This window comes from Rana temporaria, chromosome 11 (genome assembly GCF_905171775.1).
Source record: "Rana temporaria chromosome 11, aRanTem1.1, whole genome shotgun sequence".
In the NCBI taxonomy this organism is placed as follows: domain Eukaryota; kingdom Metazoa; phylum Chordata; class Amphibia; order Anura; family Ranidae; genus Rana; species Rana temporaria.
Genome location: NC_053499.1, coordinates 107164787 through 107179786, shown reverse-complemented (window position 1 = coordinate 107179786; position 15000 = coordinate 107164787). Strand labels below are relative to the sequence as shown.

Below are 15000 nucleotides of genomic sequence, written 5' to 3'. Positions count from 1 at the left end.
CACTGTTCCATCAAATGCTCCTACTGTGCCCCCCCCGCCCGCTGTCTGATAGAGGGGGTGGCTGGAGAGAGGGGGGTGGTGCCCTTATGGACACACTGCCTCTAGATAAACAAGACCCCCAGCTAGGAGGACTGTGTGTGTGTGTGTGGGGGGGGGGGCGATAAGAAGGGTCCCTAATAAAGGAATCCCCCTCTCTTCCCCCTCCAGTTATGAGGATTGCAGGGGGTGATATTAGGGGACCCCCATCCAGGATCTCCCCTCCCTCCCCCACCAGTTAAAAAAGACCCCTAGCTTGGAGAACTGCAGGGGGGGGTGATGTGAGCACCCTGCTCACCCCCTCTAATAGAAAAAAAGAGCACTGGCCAGGAAGACTGCAGACCCCCCCCCCCCCCCTCAGAAGGTGAATAGTGTGTGACTGTGAACAGATGCAGAAAGTCATTATACACACAGCAGCCCCAGAGGGGGAGGAGGGGGGGGGACTCACAGTAAGATGAGGAGGAAAAATTCCTGCACAGCTCCGATGTCTGCAGCTCTGGGCTGTCACTGCTGCCTCTGTCTGTGTTCTCCATGCTGCTGAAACTTCTCTCCCTTCACCAAGTGTGGACAGACAATCCCGGGCTCTGCACAAGGGGGAGGGAGGAGGCGGGGAGAAATATGTGCATGGAGTTGAAGTGCCCCCTTCCCTTATTGGTCAAAGCTGTGAAAGCAGACAGTAAGGGAGAGGAGGATTGGTGCTACAGGGCTGCCACTATTTGATCGGGTCTCGAGCAGATTCAAACCCCTAAGCACTAGCGCAGAGGAGGAGGAAGTGAAATCCTCCTCCACCTTCAAGCAGGGCAGTGACGTCACTGGTTGCCAGACGCTAGGCGGCTATAGCAACCAGTGATTTGGTGTATAGTCAGGTGGAGGTGGAGCCAGAGCCAAAGCTATGGTGGCCCAGTCCCATGATTTCCTGAATGTTCCCAGTGTTCTTTTTATTCTGGGACAATGTACGTGGTTGGGGGCCCCCTTCCAGCTCGGGGCCCCAAGCAATTGCTTGCATTGCCTCTCCTGTTCCGACGGGCCTGCGCCCGGTACCCGGAAGTTAACAAAGCCGCAATCGCGGCTGTCGGCACGTGATCGGTGATTTTTTTTCACTGATTTCATGCTTGTAAGCCTGGAGGAGAGATGTAAGGTCTTATTGACCCCACATCTCTCCATAAAGGGGACCTGTCACACTGATTCCTATTACAAGGGATGTTTACATTCCTTGTAATAGGAATAAAAGTGTTCAATTTTTATTTTTAAAAAGTGTAAAAATAAAAAAAATTAAGTAAAATAAAAATATATTTTTTTTCATAACGCCCCTTTCCCCGTTATCTCGCGCACAGAAGCGAACATGCATGCAAGTCCCGCCCACATATGTAAACGCCATTCAAACCCCACATGTGAGGCATCGTCGCGTGCGTTAGAGCGTGTGCAACAATTCTAGCACTAGACCTCCTCTGTAACTCGAAAATAGTAACCTGTAAAAATATTTAAAGCGTCACCTATGGAGATTTTTAAGTACCGAGGTTTGGCGCCATTCCATGAGTGTGCGCAATTTTAAAGCGTGACATGTTGGGTATCCATTTACTCGGCGTAACATCATCTTTCACATTATACAAACAAATTGGGCTATTTTTACTGTTTTTTAATTTTTTAATTCATGAAACCGTTTTTTTGCGAGAAAAAAAGTTGCAATGACCGCCATTTTATTCCCTAGGGTTCTGCTAAAAAATATATATATATAATGTTTGGGGGTTCTGTGATACATTTGCCTATATGTCTCAGTTTACTGCTCCCTGCTAGCCAGGTTATTGATGTGCTAATGTCCCCTCACTATTTCTAAAGGTTAATTGATCTATTGTGTTGTGTGAAGGAGAGCTGGGTTTAAGTGGCTTGTGTTAATTATTCTGATTGCTTCATTGTGGTAATTATCTCTCTATATGCGGGGTCGAGCGGTCTGGTTTATGTATTCAGTACAGCTAGTGCTCAGCGTCATTGATGTCATTGTCTAAAGAAAATGTGTTTCAGCATCGGCCCCGTCGTGTCTACCTAGTCATCTGTATGGAAGCCCCAGTGTGAGGGGGGCGGAGATTTGTCATTGTAACAGTTTTGGAAATGACATATAAGCTGTGTGTGTGATAACATTAAAGTCTGTGTTGTTCAAGCAGTAAGCTGGTCTCATGTGTGGCTTTCTGGGCGATTCCAGGGATATCCCTCCTCGTGGAATATTGGGGTGATTTTCGTTATGGGAAGAAGGGAACGTTGACGGGGATATCATACCGATACCGTCACAGGTTCCGATTAATTTTCTAGCAAACAAATTGTGATTTTTACATGAAGAAGAGAGAAGTGCCAAAATAGGCCAGGTGGACAAGTGGTTAATGTCTAAACGGCTGGCAACAAAAATGAGTACACCCCTAAGTGAAAATGTCCAAATTGGGCCCAAAGTGTCAATATTTTGTATGGCCACCACCATTATTTTCCAGCACTGCCTTAACCCTCTTGGGCATGGAGTTCATCAGAGATTCATAGATTGCCACTGGAGTCCTCTTCCACTCCTCCATGACAACACCACAGAGCTAGTGGATGTTAAGAGACCTTGCGCTCCTCCACCTTGTTTGAGGATGCCCCCACAGATGCTCAATAGGGTTTAGGCCTAGAAATATGCTTGGCCAGTCCATCACCTTTACCCTCAGCTTCTTTAGAAAAGCAGTGGTTGTCTTGGAAGTGTGTTTGGGGTTGTTATCATATGGGAATACTGCCCTGCGTCCCAGTCTCCAAAGGGAGGGGATCATGCTCTGCTTCAGTATGTCACAGTACATGTTGGCATTCATGGTTCCCTCAATGAACTGTAGCTCCCCAGTGCCAGGAGCACTTATGCTGCTGCAGAACTTGACCCTCCCACCACCATGCTTGACTGTAGGCAAGACATACTTGTCTTTGTACTCCTCACCTGGTTCCAGCCACACACGCTTGACGCCATCTGAACCAAATAAGTTTATTTTGGTCTCATCAGACCACAGGATAGGGACACATAATCCATGTGCTTAGTCTGCTTGTCTTCAGCAAACTGTGGGCTTTCTTGTGCATCATCTTTAGAAGAGGCTTCCTTCTGGGATGACAGCCATACAGACCAATTTGATGCAGTGTGTGGCGTATGGTCTGAGCACTGACAGGCTGACCTGCCACCCATTCAACCTCTGCAGCAATGCTGGTGGCACTCATATGTCTATTTCCCAAAGACAACCTATGGATAGGACGCTGAGCACGTGCACGCAACTTCTTTGGTCGACCATGGTGAGGCCTGTTCCGAGTGGAACCTGTCCTGTTAAACCGCTATATGGTCTTGGTCACTGTTCTGCAGCTCAGTTTCAGGGTCTTGGCAATCATCTTATAGCCCAGGTTATCTTTATGCAGAGCAACAAATCTTTTGCCGTATTTAGTCGGCTAAATCACCAGTATATTTTAGTCGACTAAAACTAATTTTAGTCATCTAAAATCTAATGCGTTTAGTTAAACTGTAACGCATTATTTAAGCATTTCTCTATGTAAAGTGGTGGCTAGCAGCGGAATAATTCCATCGCTTAACCACTTAACGCCCGCCGCACGACTATTTACGTCCGCAAAATGGCATGGACAGGCAGATGGGCGTATATATACGTCCTTGCCTTTCCGCGGGTCAGGGGTCCGATCGGGACCCCCCCCGCTGCGTGCGGCGGGCGGATTCCCTCGGGGAGCGATCCGGGACAACGACGCGGCTATTCGTTTATAGCCGCTCCGTCGCGATCGCTCCCCGGAGCTGAAGAACTGGGAGAGCCGTATGTAAACACGGCTTCCCTGTGCTTCACTGTGGCGGCGCATCGATCGTGTCATCCCCTTTATAGGGGAGACAATCGATGACATCAGACCTACAGCCACACCCCCCTACTGTTGTAAACACACACTAGGTGAAGCCTAACACGTTCAGCGCCCCCTGTGGTTAACTCCAAACTGCAACTGTCATTTTCACAATAAAGAATGCAATTTAAATGCATTTTTTGCTGTGAAAATGACAATGGTCCCAAAAATGTGTAAAAATTGTCCGACGTGTCCGCCATAATGTCGCAGTCACGAAAAAAATCGCTGATCGCCGCCATTAGTAGTAAAAAAATAAAAAATAAAAATGCAATAAAAATATCCCCTATTTTGTAAACGCTATAAATTTTGCGCAAACCAATCGATAAACGCTTATTGCGATTTTTTTTTTACCAAAAATAGGTAGAAGAATACGTATCGGCCTAAACGGAGGAAAAAAAAACTATTTTATATATGTTTTTGGGGGATATTTATTACAGCAAAAAGTAAAAAATATTGAATTTTTTTCAAAATTGTCGCTCTATTTTTGTTTATAAATAAAAACCGCAGAGGTGATCAAATACCACCAAAAGAAAGCTCTATATGTGGGGAAAAAAAGGACGCCAATTTTGTTTGGGAGCCACGTCGCACGAGCGCGCAATTGTCTGTTAAAGCGACGCAGTGCCGAATTGTAAAAACGCCTTTGGGCATTTAGCAGCTTATTGGTCCGGGGCTTAAGTGGTTAAAGGACGGCTACAAGGACACAGGACGATGGAGACGCTGTATGAACGGCTGAAGCTCTCTTCCCTCAAGGACTTACTGGAGAGCCGGGGCAGATCAGCCTGCAATCGTAAGAGAAGGGCCATTATTACAGAGCTTGTCCAAATAGATAGAGCTGAAAGGCCCAGCATAACGGACAGGACACCCGATGAAGAGTTTTTTGACCGGGCTGTAAGACGTGGACTGGCACAGTATGGACCTAATCCTCCACCGGAGATCATAGACCGGGTTATAGTGGCTGTGGATGCCACTTGGCTACAGCAAAGCGGTGCTGCAGCAGCAGAAGTCACAGCAGCACCAACTGAAGAGAGGGGAAAGGTACAGATGCCAGTCACCATGGAAGTGGAGTTCCAGGGAGCCGGGGCAATTGGCCCCTCTCCCCAGCAACAAGCTGTGGTGGTAAAGCGTTTACCCCCAGCTGAATCTCTGGCGGCAGTGCAGGATGCTACTGGCTGCTGCACACAACTGCAGCTTGAGCTGACATCGGGGGATGGGACTGTGGTCTCCCCCCAAAGCGACCCAGCAGAAGGGCTGGCAATGGAGCAGAGTGCCACAAGTCTCTGCTCTCAACTAGCAGGAGAGGGAGTTCCTGTGGGAGTGGATGGGACTGTGGTCTCCACTCAAAGCGACCCATCAGAAGAGCTGGCAACAGAGCAGTGGATGGGACTGTGGTCTCCGCAGACACAACCCCGGAAAATGGTGCGTCACCGAGACAGGAGGATGTCGGCTTGGCTTTGCAAGCATCGGGGGATTTTCACCTACCAGTGGATGGGACTTCAGTCTCCACTGGTATACCCCAGGGATGGGGGCCAGTTGGCCCAGATCCCCAACCACATGATGGACTGAGCCCAGTCACCCTGTCTTCTCTCCAGCGGCTGAAAGGACTCCAGGGAGAAGGGCCAGTCCAGGCCTCTCCCCAGCAGCAGGCAGGTTCTCAGAGAGACAGAGGTTGGCGGGGTGAGTAATGCTCTGTTTGGAGCAATTTATTTGGGGTACGGTATGGATACCAGCATTGGAGGACGGGATCTACTGACTGACTTCGGAGTCAACCCGTTCGGGGTCTCCTCCTGTGTCAGTCTCCCACCGAAAGGGGAGAGATGTAACAGGATGACCCGTGACACCCAGAGACTTTGTGAGGATGGGGGACACATGTTGGATTGTTTTGGCGTGGACAGTGATCTACAGTATATTCCTTAATGCCTGCAAAGAATATTCTATGACTCATCTCTCTGTGAAGACTGATAACATGTTAAATAAGGCTGGCTCTTGAAAGGCCTTCCATTGTGTGAGGCTGTTGAGATGCTAACTAAAACTGCTTCTGTGGATTGAAACTAAGAGTCAGGCTGGCTCCTAGACCCTCTCATTATGTATACTGTTTATGTGTGGAATGTACTTGTCAGAGACGCAGCGTCTGGGGGATAATTAACTCTGAATATCATTATGTAAAAGAATGTGATTGAAGCCCCCCATGGTGTGATAAGGGGGGGGGGCAGTTTGATTGTTCCTGTAAATTCTGTGACCTGTTGTACTGCATATAAACAAGCTAAGAAGCCATTAAAAGTTAGTTCATATTTTGACGCAGTAACAGAGCTTGTCAGTCTCGTTATTGAGGGAATTCTTGAGGAATGGATCGGGTCTGCCTGTTGGTTGGAGTGTCAATAAGCTGTCTTGGATGGGATGGAAGGTCGTAAACGGTGGTGACAGTTACACTCTACAATTTCCAAACTCATTATATACTGCTGGAGTGAAAGATCTAATATTATTTAGGGTATTGAGGTATGAACATGCACTACAGACCAGTGTTAATTTTGACCTCAAATTTCTATTTAGTTTTAGTCTTTTGATTAAAATGCCATTTTAGTTTGTCTTATTTTAGTCATCTCAATGGTTATAGTTTAGGTTGTATTTAGTGGACAAAATTAACACTGGTGTGTGTGTGTATACACACACACACAGTGTTGTCAAAAGTATAGGGACACCTGCCTTTACATTAACTTTACTGCCAATCCAGTCCTTGTTCGTAGGGTTCCTAGAATATACTCTTCTAGGAAGGCTGTCCACAACGTTTAGGTGTGTCTATGGGAATGTTTGATCATTCTTCCAGATGCGCATTTGTGAGGTCAGGCAATGATGTGGACGAGAAGGCCTGGCTTGCGGTCTCCACTCTAATTCATCTTAAGTGTTCAAATTGGGTTAAGGTCAGGACTCTGTGCAGACCAGTCAAGTTCCTCCATCCCAAACTTGTTCATATATTCATGGACCTTGCTTGTTGCACTGGTCCAAATCATTTAGTAGAGGGGAATTATGGGGTGGGGTTGTTTTTCAAGTGTTGGGCTTGGCCCCCTAGTTCTAGAGAAGGAAATGCTTAAGGCTTCGGCATACCAAGACATTTTGTATTTAATGTTCTCAACTTTGTGGGAACAGTTTGGGGATGGCCCCTTCCTTTTTTAACATGACTGAGCACCAGAGCACAATTTCATAAAGACATGGATGAGCAAGTTTAGGGTGGAGGAACTTGACTGGCCTGCACAGAGTCCTGACCTTAACCCGATAGAACACTGTTCAGATGAATTAGAGCAGAGACTGCGATCCAGGCCTTCTCATCCAAATCAGTGCCTGACCACACAAATGCGCTTCTGAAGGAATGGTCAAACATTGCCATAGACACACTCCTGAACCTTGTGGACAGCCTTCCCAGAAGAGGTGAAGCTGTTATAGCTGCAAAGGGTGGGCCAACTCAATATCGAACCTTACGGACTAAGACGCCATTAAAGTTATTGTACATGTAAAGGCAGATGTCCCAATACTTTAGGTAATATAGTGTAAATATCTTTATATCTCTCATGGCAAACTACAAAACAAAAAACTACTATTGCCCCTGCAATGTATTCTGTGCACTATTGTGGTAGAGATTGCTACTTTTAGTGCTATCCGGTGAATGGATTGATCCTCACAAACAGAAGCACCATTTCCATCAAGCAGAGTGGCAATGTTAAACTCTTTACAAGAGAGAAGTACAGGAGCAAAAGCATTTTGTTCCCCATGAAGTGGGTCTGCCCTTTATGTTCAATGATGAAAATGCATCACTAGGGACAAAAAGTGGAGGTTCCGGGGGAGATAAAACATATCCTGAAAAGGTGGATTCCATTTTATGATAGCCTAAGTCTGGGTGAAGCACCATTTTAGGTTTGGCATTTGGCTTCATAAGTATTTAAGATGGTCACCTCTACAAAAAATTATCTAGGCTCCAGTAATGTTGCAACATTGGCACAGAGCTAATAAAAGATGTGTGCACGAGTATAGAGCAGTCAGCATTGTTAAATTATTGCTTCTCCAATTTACCTGCGTCCTTTAGACTCCAGATCTCTCCTTGGGCCTCCAAAGCATCTGATTAAACAGAGATTGGTTTGATCAGATGCTGTACAAGCTAGTAACTTGTACACAAACAAACTAGCATCGAAAGCAACAAAATCCTTGCATCTTACGGTTTCTGATGTCAGAGAACGGGGGGGGGGGGGGGGGGGGGGGGGGGGGGGGGGGTCGGGGTTGGGGGCTAGGGAGGGGTGGAGGTAAGGAACTTGCATTGCTTTTATTCTCCTCAGTGAATGCGATTAGACTGGTCCGGGGTTTCTCGGTGGAGCTGGAGAGTCCAGAATAGTGCCAGCTGGACTTTATAGAAACTTGGATCGCTTACTAAAAAGAGAAAATCGCCAGCTTAAAAAAAAACAAAAAAAAAACACCATACCAGGATCATGGTTGTATGTAGCTGCAACCATGGTCCTGGCATAACGACCTCAATACAGGGCATATTTTTATATATATATATATATATATATACACACACATACACACACACACATACATATATATACATACATACACACATATACATATATATACATACATACACAGTTGATATAAAAAGTCTACACACCCCTGTTAAAATGTCAAGTTTCTGTGATGTAAAAAAAAGTGACGAAAACGAAACTAAAAAAGTACAGCACATTTTTGTCAACCGACGAAAATAAAATCCGTTTTCGTTAAGAACTGAAAAACGGGACGTTAATCTAAAGGAAGGACATTTACCCTCATGAATTTACTGTATTTATCAGTGTATAACATGATGCGTGCGTGTTATACACCAATATTTGTTTTTTACCACCGGAAATTGGTTGGTCTGCCCCGGGTGCCACACATTGGGAGGTGGTCAAGCCGGCCACCCCTTCTGGCCCTTGAACAGCACTGCCAGCAAAGTCTATCATTAGGAAAAAATTATTGCCAGCCCCTTCTCCTATACTGCTGCTCCTCCTGTGCGACACATCATAAGCTGAAGCTTCAAACTTCAATAGCTTTGTTCTCGTTGGCTGTTCTCCTCCTCCTCCGATTTAGATTGGAGGAGAGCGGTCACATGACCATCCATGAATCGTCAAAGGAGAGCAGTCATGTGACTGGGTTCATGCAAAAACTGAACTTTGATTTACAATGAGAGTGACAGGAAGAGCTGTGTATGAGAAAGGGCTGACAGTGATTTATTCTTAAATTTAGAGTATGCTGGCAGTGCTGTCCCAGGAGACTGGGAGTGCATGGGGGGCTGTGTACTGTGGGGGGCTTTGTATTGTGCAGAGGGTGGGGGCTGTGTACTGTGCACATTCAATTTTAGTTGACTAAAATGATTATATTAGACAAATGTACTGGAGATTTTAGTAGACTATAAAATAGGATGTCTAAAATGGGACTAAAAGTAAAACGCCATTTTAGTGCCAAGACTAAAATCGAATCGAAATTTGCTGCCAAAATTAACACTGGTTGTGACATATTTTCTCCACTTGATGACTGTCTTCACTGTGTTCCATGGTATATCTAATGCCTTGCTGTAGGATGAATGCGTTTGCTGTAGGATGAAAATAAAAAAATGCCAGGAAAGACCTACTAGGACAGCTGAACTTTTTTGGGGGTTAATCAGAGTTTTTTAACCACTTAACCCCCGGACCATATTGCTGGTCAAAGACCAGGCCACTTTTTGCGACTCGGCACTGCGTCGCTTTAACTGACAATTACGCGGTTGTGCGACGTGGCTCCCAAACAAAATTGGCATCCTTTTTTTCCCACAAATAGAGCTTCTTTTGGTGGTATTTGATCACCTCTGCGTTTAGTTTTTGCGCTATAAACAAAAATAGAGCGACAATTTTGAAAAAAAAACCTTTTTTTTTACTTTTTGCTATAATAAATATCCCCCAAAAATATATATATATAAAAAAAATGTTTTTTCCTCAGTTTAGGCCGATACGTATTCGTCTACATATTTTACGCAAAAAAAAAAAAAATCGCAATAAGCGTTTATGGATTGGTTTGCACAAAAGTTATAGCGTTTACAAAATAGGGGATAGTTTTATGGCATTTTTCTTATTATTTTTTTTTTACTAGTAATGGTGGCAATCAGCAATTTTTATCAGTACTGCGACATTATGGCGGACACTTTTGACACATTTTTGGGACCATTGGAATTTTTATAGCGATCAGTGCTATAAAAATGCATTGATTACTATAAAAATGCCACTGGCAGTAAAGGGGTTAACACTAGGGGGCGAGGAAGGGGTAAATCATGTTCCCTGGGTGTGTTCTAACTGAAGGGGGGGGGTGGATTGACATGGGGAAATGACAAGACGAGCAGTTAAATGATGGCAGGTGTGTACTGACTCCTATTTAACATGCGTTTGAATGTGATTGCTTAATTCTGAACACAGCTACATCCCCAGTTAAAAGAGGGGGTGCACTTATGCAACCACATTGTTTTATTCTCCCCCCCCCCCCACTAAAAGATTTCAGTTTGTACAGTTGTGGAGTTGTACAGTTTATAGGTCACATTAAAAAGGTGGAAAAAGTTCTGAAATTATTTATCTTGATCACATTTTTTACATCACAGAAACCTGACATTTTAACAGGGGTGTGTAGACTTTTTATATCCACTGTATATACACACACATGCATACATACACATGTACGGCAATATTGAGATGGTTAAATAATACCAACGACTATTAAGGATATGGAACAGCAAAATAAAATTGTAAAAGCATCATTAAAAAACGTAGGTAAGAATACAGCAACAAAACTCTTTAAAGCGGAGTTCCAGTCGTTTTTGTGTTTATTTAAAGTCAGCAGCTACAAAAAGCGTAGCTGCTGACTTAACACACTCACCTGTCCCACGATCCAGCGATGTGGCCACCCCGAATCCTTGGTTCTCTCCTTGGCATTACAAGTGTGGACACCCGGCTGTGACAGCTTGCAGCTTTACAGCCTGGTATGCACTGCGCATGCACGTGTCACTCTTTGCCTGCTTAATAGCCGGGCAATCTTCTGGGAAGTGTCTCAGAAGATTGGAGGGGGAGAGGAGAACTTCTGCTCGAGTCACCTAGGCGGCCCTAGCGGAATTGGGAGCCGGGTACCTGTCAAAACTAGGTACCTGCACCCCCCCCCCCCCAAAAAAAATGACATGCCAAATGTGGCATGGAAGGGGGTGGACTTTGGCCAAAAAGGATGCAATTCTACATTTTGTACACCAAAAGCCTTTGCAAACCCTTGTAAAAGTAGCAGTCTTATCAATTCTGTGCTCCACAGACTGTAGAAAGTGCAGAGCTAAGGAAGGGACTAAGGGAGGTCCACCCACTACAGACCAGTCATTCTGCACAAGGAGAAAGCAGCAACAACTGGTCTTTATAACAGGAACCTTTTCCACTTTTCACTTTGGATTTCTGCACCTGTACGTAAAAATTCAAGAACGAATATGCACGTCTTGTATTTAGACAATATTTGCTTATCCCACAGTTACACCAATTCTTTCACTGGACATGCAAATACTGTAATTTGTTGCCTTAAAATAAGTTTGACATCGGTTTCCTTTACCTTATATTTCCCCTCCCTTGAAGGCCCTATCCACATTTCTGCTTCAATCCCCATTACCTTATTTTTCTGTTTTATTTCCCCCTCCTCTGAAGGCCCTTGGCACAGAACCGACAAGTAGAATTCTTGTCTAGTGATGGATCATCTACAAAGGGTTAGTTTTCCTACTGAAGCAGATAATGTAGATCTTTAAAGCGGAGCTCCACCCTATTTTTCAAGTTTGTTTAATACAATTTAATACTGCCCCCTTAAATATATTTGTCATGTTTTTTATTTTTTATTTTAAAAACTCACTGTGCTATCCAGTTAGGTTTATTTCTCCCGCCGCGGCGGCGGCAGAGGCCTCGCCGCGTCATCCCCAGCGCGGCTATGCCTCAGAAGTATCGCGGGACTGAAAGAAATCTCGAGCGAGCAAACGAGCGGGTGGGCGGAGAGATGGTTAACAGCCCTGCCCACCGCTCTAATTATGTCCTGCTTCAGAGGGGTGGTGCATGTAGCTGTCACTTGCCTGGGAGGGGCGGCCTAATGTGGGCACACACCCTCCGCAGCTTGTGTCCCACGCAATCTCAGCCCAAGCTCTTCATGGCAGCTGACATAGTTTCCCGCCAGCTGCCTCTCTCACTGGCAATGCACACAGAGTATACCGATGACCCCGCCCCTACCACGCCTCCTCCGATCTGACAGGAGGAGGAGCCAGGGAGGAGGTGAGATGCTGCTGTGCCGCTCATCTAAAGGTCTGTGTACAGTACACAGACATTATTACGCACACACTATAGATGACACTTGCGTGGGGGAGCTGATATAAATGAATTCCTGCAGTGATTTGAGTGGGGGGAGAGGGTATGTGCTAGGGGGCATTTTATGAAAATCTGCCCCCACCCCCCCAGCACATGTCCTCCCTCCCAAAGTGCTCACTAGCACATGCAGTACCTTTTCCCCCACCCCTGATTCAAAGAGATGCTGGCAGAGTTCCTTAGGGCTGTACTTCTGCTGTGCTCATTATGAGGGGTTCCCACCATCCCTGTGCAGAGTTTCTGGGGCTGTACTTCTGCTGTGCTCATTATGAGGGGTTCCCACCATCCCTGTGCTGAGTTTCTGGGTTTGTACTTCTGCTGTGCTTATTTTGAGGGGTTCCCACCATCCCTGTGCTGTGCTCATTATGAGGGGTTCCCACCATCCCTGTGCTCATTATGAGGGGTTCCCACCATCGCTGTGCTCATGAGGGGTTCCCACCATCCCTGTGCTGTGCTGAGTTCCTGGGGCTGTACTTCTGCTGTGCTCATTATGAGGGGTTCCCACCATCCCTGTGCTGTGCTCCCGGGTCTGTACTCCTGCTGTGCTCATTATGAGGGGTTTCCACCATCCCTACAGCCCCAGGAAGTCAGCACAGTACAAGGATGGTGAGAACCCCTCATAATGAGCACAGCAGATACTAATAGTCCTCTTTTAAGCGTCCAGATTTTTAAATTCATCATAGCGAATGTTGGTAATTGTTATGAAAAGTGAACGAATCTAACGAAAATTCGTATTTCGTATGAATCCGAATTGAGTTTCGGGCACAAAATACGAAATTACGGCTAATGCGAAACGGAACTAAATAAAATGAATTTATTGACCGTGCAAATGTCTAGTATATGTATACACACACCACATATATAACAAGATTATATATATATATATATATATATATATATATATATATATATATATATATATATATATATATATATATATATATATATCTTGTTATGTAGATATATCTGCACAGGAACAAATTATTTAGTATATTTACTGGTTCCTGGAAGGAGGAGGGGAGGAGAGGTTTGCATAGATAAGGGGCGGCAACTTCCTCTGACACTCCCGTTGCTATTGAAACCTATTACACTGCTTGTGCAGCACTGAGCATGTGCGAGATCTGGAAGGCTGAAATCCAGGAAGTCATACAGTCTGGCTTCATGATACCCACACTTAAGATGGCCCCAGTCAATTTCTATTTTATAAAGTATCTAAAAGCTGTAACAACCCAACAAAACGGACCATCGTTTACAGACTAACTTTACTAGAATACATTAAGCTTGTGTATTACAGGGGTATTTATATTTAAAAAGTGAAATTGTGGCCGGAACTCCACTTTAAGAAATCGTTCCCTCAGTTACTCACCGTAGTTAGTTTTTCTAGAAGCAAAAACCTCTCGTCCCAAGTAGATACCGCTTTTTGGAAGGCTTCATGCCTCTTAATTAGGTTTTCCACTTCATCTACATTGCCACCAAGTTCAGATGACCTGACAATAGGTTCCTGGCTGGAAAGCCAAGATTCAGCCACATTGGCATCTCTTCCAAACATAAGCACTTCAAGCACTAAACAAAACAGAGGTGTAAATATTTACTTTCAAAATAAATAAATGCATTCAATGCTTGTAGCTGAATTGGTCAGCTACCGTATTTATCGGCGTATAACACGCACATGCGTATAACACACACCCTAACTTTAAGGAAAAAAACTTTACACCGCCCCCTGCGTATAGCAGGCACAGTTTACCCTCTATTTTCAGGGTAAAAAGGGAGCGTTAAACGCCAATAAATACAGTAATTTCATAACAAACAAATGCAGTCTTAAAATTAACCTTTTTTTTTTACCATAAAGGCTCATTCATGAACTGGTGATTGAATGAACATTTTAAAAACATTTGGATTATTACATTTTTTTTTACACTGATTTATACTGGTGTAAGGTATTATATCTGTATAGCATTTGAGTAAGTTGGGAACCATTTCAGCAGTTTATTGAAATGTGCATAATTCTTCAGCGCTGTACATTTATATATATTTTTTTTCAATCCATTTTGTAGGGTTGTTTATACAGCAGCAGTGAAGCAACACCTAAATTCTTTTTGGTATTTTGCTTTCTGTGACCATAGCATGGAAGAGTATATTGAGATTTGGCGATTCTTGCGGAGGGCGAAACTAGCCCCATGCACACCTTGTGTGTCAACAGCCATGGCCAGATACATACCCTGAAACCAGATTCTGACCAGCCCTGAATGCAGAAGATTGAATGCAGGGCCAGAGGTTCTAGTTTGTGTGCGACTATAGCACAGGCTGCTGTAGAATCCAGATGGGGGGCCAGATTCTCAAAGAGATACGACGGTGTATCTCCTGATACACCGTTGTATCTCAGAGTTAGGACGGTCGTATCTATGCGACTGATTGATAGAATCAGTTACGCATAGATATGCCTAAGATCCGACAGGTGTAACTGTGTTACACCGTCGGATCTTAACTGCAAATTTAAAATGGCCGCTGGGGGCGTTCTCGCTGATTTACGGCGACGATATGTAAATAAGCGAGATACGCCAATTCACGAACGTATGCGGGCCCGACGCAGTCACTTTACGTCGTTTACGTAAGCGTTTTCCCGGCGTATACTTACCCCTGCTTCTATGAGGCGCAGCCAATGTTA

The 15000-nt window shown here is 44.7% G+C and overlaps 1 protein-coding gene across 1 annotated transcript in view; it reads right to left on the bottom strand.

Annotated features, from left to right (window-relative positions):
* The window catches only part of SPTBN2 (spectrin beta, non-erythrocytic 2), a 904339-nt gene that overhangs the window by 133203 nt on the left and 756136 nt on the right, over positions 1–15000 (bottom strand). Inside the window, 1 exon segment of the mRNA XM_040328797.1 lies at positions 13702–13898. Within this exon segment, the coding sequence (XP_040184731.1) occupies positions 13702–13898 (197 nt within the window).